The 5,769-nt window shown below is 37.2% G+C and overlaps 1 protein-coding gene across 1 annotated transcript; it reads right to left on the reverse strand.

Annotated features, from left to right (window-relative positions):
* Positions 1 to 207: 207 nt before the first annotated feature.
* On the reverse strand, positions 208 to 2,880 carry LOC135106443 (KRAB-A domain-containing protein 2-like). Its single transcript, XM_064015453.1, has 3 exons — positions 1,856 to 2,880; positions 1,482 to 1,688; positions 208 to 1,260 (listed from the first exon to the last, which is right to left on the reverse strand). Exons 1-3 carry the CDS (start codon positions 2,336 to 2,338, stop codon positions 223 to 225), a joined length of 1,728 nt encoding a protein of 575 aa, XP_063871523.1. The 5' UTR covers positions 2,339 to 2,880; the 3' UTR covers positions 208 to 222.
* Positions 2,881 to 5,769: the final 2,889 nt, after the last annotated feature.

Genomic DNA, 5,769 nt, shown 5'->3' on the forward strand with positions numbered 1-5,769 from the left:
TCGTGGTCACATTGCAAAATGACCTAAATTTCTCAACATTTTGCAAAACGACCAAGATTTTGGTCAGTTTACAAAATTATCGTTGGTCAGTTTGCAAAACGACCAAGATTTTGGTCAGTTTACAAAATTATCGTTGGTCAGTTTACAAAATGTCCATACAGCAAGCAGGCAGATGAAAAAAAAAAGCGAGGGAATGATAAAACGTAGTGAACATAACTAATTTTATTGTGTGTCGACCTTGTTGGAGCAAGAGGCACTGCATTTGCATCTGCTGTTGCATAATACAGAGTTTTTTAAACACTTGCAGCGTCTGGTCATACATGACTTAGTGCAAGAGCATTTAGCGAATCCCTGACCTTGTCCCATTGATTCTGCAATTGCTACTTCCCGCAGACTTACTTCCCGCTCCTGTACAACATCATCAAGAGAAAGGAATTTTTCTAGACATGGAGTAAATTGGTTGCGAGTGTACACTTGTTTAAGCAGGCCGTGTTTTGTACCAAGCTTATATGTGCCATTGTCCAATGCCTGAAAAACAACTGCCTTCACATTAGGAAACTCTGCACGTCCGCGGTCAACTAATGGAACAGGAACCATCACAGTTTCCCCTACCTTGGTTGGTTGAAATCTCTTCACAGAATTATCGATCATTTTTTGGGCTTGTTTCTGTTGTTCTATGTTGGACTTCATTTGTTCAGTATGAATACTCTGACTCCGACTGCAGATGGAACAAAGCACAGACTCATCAGCATCGTTATTCCTCATAGAACACGGAGTATTAGAGTGACATGGGTTCTCACACACATTGCACACATTTAAACCAAAATATCTTTTGCCACAGGAGATGCAGTTAATGACAGCAGATGCTTCTTCTTGCTTTTCAACACCTGTCTCTTCCTCCTCTGTGTCTGTGACCTCATTGACAACACCTAGTGCCTCTGCAAGCTGCTCCTCCGTCTGCATACCGTCCAGGACTTCCTCTGGTACAGAATTTGCGTCAACACCAAGACGAGCCTTCTGTCCATACATGGCCTCATATGGTGTCCTTCCAATTCCGGAGTGAAAGCGGGTATTTTTCTTCCACTGGACAAAGCGCAGTCCCTGTGACCATTGTGTAGAGTTGTTGTCCTTCATCCAACATGCGAGAATGGCTTCAATATCCCTGTTGGCACGTTCCACCGAGCCCTGCGATTGGGAATGTCGTGGTTTGCCATGAACCATCTTGCACTCTGGCCACATCATCAGAACTTCCTTGACAAGCTGAAAATTGAAAAGCGTATATCAGGTTTTGTCATATACAGGGTGATTCATTAACTCCAATATTGCTATGTTGTGAGTTTTAAAGAGAGAGAGAGAGAGAGAGAGAGAGAGAGAGAGAGAGAGAGAGAGAGAGAGAGAGAGAGAGAGAGAGAGAGAGAGAGAGAGAGAGAGAGAGAGAGAGAGAGAGAGAGAGAGATTTACATAAATCATTTGTTCTTTACCTTATTTGAGAATTCTCTTCCATTGTCAGACTGCAGGATATGGGGGGCTCCTTTGTCACAGAATATATCAACGAGGTGGAAAGCAACCTCTTCAGCAGTTTTCGTCTGTAGAGCCCGAAGACACACCATCTTCGTCAAGTGATCCTGGTAGTTCAGAATGAAACGATGTTTTCCATCTGGCTGGCTCTGCATATCGATCAAGTCGACCTACAAATAGACAGAACATCAAAAAAGATTATGTAATATTGCTAGATAATAATAATATATTTGCAATCGTAAACAAAAGCAAGGGTATTAAAGACTCCCCTCTGACAACAAGCCATGGCAATAATGAAATTACTATCAACGGGCTTAACCAGTGCTTGTTTACTAACCTGAGCTCGTGAGTTCATACTGTTGGATACAATTGGCTTCACAGTCACAGACTTGCGTACAGTGCTTTTTTTCAGATGACACTCCTCACAGAACTGTAAATACAACTCAATTTGGGATCTTGAAACATTGGCATATTTTTCACTTGTTTCCCTAAAGACAATAGTTCTACCTCCATGCCCACGTGCACGATGAATAGCATCGATCACATCGAACACATCTTCAGCGCATACGAATCTAAGATTAGTTCCCTTTTTCTGCAATTTCTTAACGGTGATACCTTCAACTGTGACTTCAAGGATTTCATACTTTCGTAACAAACGATAGTCTTTCTGAGTCTTTTTAATGTTAACACGTTTAAGTTCATCCAAGCGATTCATAATTTGTTCGCATTCATTTCTGTACAACAAACTCGAAGTATTTGATGCCTTCTTCTCCTCAGCCGCTATCAGCTTTGAATAAAAATCAGTTTTTCTATTTTCCATTGTACAGATTTCCAGAGTATAATAAAATACACACAAAGTACTGGGAGTAACACTACGTTGGTCGTCTTCTCCTGGCTTTCAGCAGTGCCTGACTGACCACAGTATCAACAGTCAGCTCACAGTGTGTGTGTGTGTGTGTGTGTGTGTGTGTGTGTGTGTGTGTGTGTGTGTTCAAAAAGAAGTGGTTCGAACTTTGTGTGTGTGTGTGTGTGTGTGTGTGTGTGTGTGTGTGTGTGTGTGTGTGTGTGTGTGTGTGTGAGATGATTAGCTGAACCTAAAATAAGGACAGTTAAGCATACTCATTGGTTATGTACTGCAACTGTAACGTTTTATCATTCCCTCGCTTTTTTTTCCATCTGGCTGCTTACTGTATGGAGATTTTGTAAACGGACCAACAAAAATACTGTTTATTTTGTAAACTGACCAAAATCTTGGTCGTTTTGCAAAATGTTGAGAAATTTAGGTCATTTTGCAATGTGACCACGAATTTGGTCTTTTTGCATAATGACCGGCAATTTTGTAAAACGACCAATTTTCCAAAATGGCCGTAACATATATATATATATATATATATATATATATATATATATATATATATATATATATATATATATATATATATATATATATATATATATATATATATATATATATATATATATATATATATATATACCAATAATACTGTCCCATCCAGAGCACAAAATGTTTCAGTGCAGGATAGAAGGACTGCCACACAGAACCATGAGTTCACCTATCCTCCAGGACGACCTGACAGCGACAACTGCCACGTAAATTTACAATTTTCACCTCACCTCTTATTATTACTATTACGGCGATGAAATTTATACAAACCCAAACTTAAATATAAAATGATATAGGTATACATTCCATAATCATAATAAACAATTATTAAAGAAATATTAATAATAATATTAGGTGATATACCGAGAAGATTAATCATATGGGGTACACTAAATCAATTCTAAGTATCTTCCCTGACGATACAGGGGTACCGTATCAGATTCGCTAAACAATACTTTATTTGCCGACAACTTAAGTTCAACCAGCATGAATAATTAATACAGCAAGTTTAGATCTTCAGAAATTTCTGGACTGGTGAATAGCTTACTGACTTATAGTTAATGTAGACAGAGCGTGTCACTTGTTATTTACTTTTTTGTTTCAATGTAAGAGCGACTAGCCAAGTGCAATATAAAAAAGAGGTCCAGTAAAGTTGTTTGTCCCTAAAGAGAACAGATAAAAAGAATATCCAAATAATGAAAAAAAATAAATAAATTCTGTCTCCTGAAAGAATTCAAGTCAAAGGAAGACAAGAGGGAGGGAGGGAGTTTCAGAGTTTACCAGTAAAAGGGATGCAACACTGAGAATACTGGTTAATTTCTATATTATGCATGTGAAGAGAATACGAATGAGAGAAAATAGAAGTCTCAATGGAAAAATAAATAGGATAATGACCAATAGTACATACTGTGAGCAAAACATCTCCCTTAATTGTCACGTCTTATAAATCTTACCATTCCATAAAAAAATGGATCATATATATATATATATATATATATATATATATATATATATATATATATATATATATATATATATATATATATATATATATATATATATATATATATATATATATATATATATATATATATATATATATATATATATATATATATATATATATATATATATATATATATATATATATATATATATATATATATATATATATATATATATATATATATATATATATATATATATATATATATATATATATATATATATATATATATATATATATATTAAAAAAAATTGCAATAGCCAACCAGTGCCAAGTTATCAAAACAGTAAACAAACTTCAATGCATATCCCAGCATCTGTCCAGACATTCAACACTTAGGTGTCAAGATATGGAATAATATTTAAGTGCAGCACCCTTCTCGTTTTCCTGACCTTCTCGGAGATACCTCCTGCCTCAGGTGGTAACCGCCTTGTCGTGGTGAAGGGGCTTGCGTGTCTCTGTGACCTGGCAAATGAGGCTAAAGGGGTTTCCGGCCGCTGCTCCGCACACTAGAAATCGGGAAAGTACGGGATTTCAAGTAATCGTGGGTACGGGTACCGGCCTGGTCTACCCGAGTTACCCGGGAACGGTACCAGTGTATATACTTGATATCCATTAGGAACACATACCCGCCGGCAAGCAGTGATCCCGGGACCAAAGTTGAGACAATTACCGACAGGGTATGTTGGAGTGAGTATCAGCGAGTGACTTACCCGGGTAGGGGGTTACCCGGGACACTGCCTAGAGCGTATGTCACTCTGTAAGCAGGGACGGGTGATTGGGTGGGCAATACTGCATAGTGCATAATAGTATCTTAGTGTAAAAGATATTAACAGCAGGAATAAGATAAATTTTCGTAGGGTTATTCATGTTTTCTTCCACTTAAATTACATGGGATTTTTTTTTTTCAATGAAACACTTTTTTTTTTTTATGAAATCACATATGGTTTGCCTTATCCACTTACATCATAAATGCATATAAATGAATTACAAAGAAGAAAAAATACTCAATCAAGGAAACAACAATTCCATATTGCTACTTTTCTTCCTCTTTTCGATGCCATTATGAAGAGTTTAAGACAATTATGTAACACCAAATAGAGATTAATGAAACAACTGTTTGACCTCTGTATGTTCCTTATAAAAAGTGAGTGGATTAATACATATGACAAAACTCAAATTTTGTAAGGGAAGAATTATAGTTTATTATGCAAGATAAATTTATTCGTTACTTTAAACAGTTTTATTACCACAGTGAAGAGTGTCACAGACTCCACCTCTGTAAGCTCTAAGGACAGCAACTGAGTTGGATGGGCTGACTCTCTCTCTTATTGGACAATGGCCACTTCCTGACAGCGTGAACGAAATATTTCTATCATTATTACCATATTTCATATTTAATTAATGGTCGCACACCGGTAAACATATTCGTACTCTAGACCCAATTACTTGTCTTATATCATAGTTATTTCCATCGTTATCACCATATTTCATTAATGATTGCACATCGGTACGTATATCCGTACTCTAGTCCTGGCTGCTTGCTTTAGTTATAATACTATTATAAAAAAAAAAAAATACCCGTGAAAAATTCCCAACAATCTAAGGTTTGTCCGGGATACCCGCCCGAATGCTCTGTACTCTACTACCCGGGTAACTACCCGTGGTCTCACCCGTCACTACCACACACACCGCTCCCACCTGCCGTAGAGAAAGGACATATCCCCCTGAGCTTTATTTTCCGGGTGTCCTTTCACAGAAGCCTCTCGCCTCCCCTTCAGTGTAGAAAGCATACTTACCTGGCACCGGTGACACATTTTATGAAGTCTCCCTTCCACTC

The sequence above is a fragment of the Scylla paramamosain genome, chromosome 13, assembly GCF_035594125.1.
Source record: "Scylla paramamosain isolate STU-SP2022 chromosome 13, ASM3559412v1, whole genome shotgun sequence".
Classification (NCBI taxonomy): Eukaryota; Metazoa; Arthropoda; class Malacostraca; order Decapoda; family Portunidae; genus Scylla; species Scylla paramamosain.

Excerpts from the sequence above, each read along its gene's own strand:
- LOC135106443 (XM_064015453.1), bottom strand. The coding sequence starts at position 2,338 with ATGGAAAATAGAAAAACTGATTTTTATTCAAAGCTGATAGCGGCTGAG. Across the intron at positions 1,689-1,855 it reads GTATGAACTCACGAGCTCAG|GTCGACTTGATCGATATGCA; the intron begins GTTAGTAAACAA and ends GTCTATTTGTAG. Across the intron at positions 1,261-1,481 it reads GAAGAGAATTCTCAAATAAG|CTTGTCAAGGAAGTTCTGAT; the intron begins GTAAAGAACAAA and ends TTCAATTTTCAG.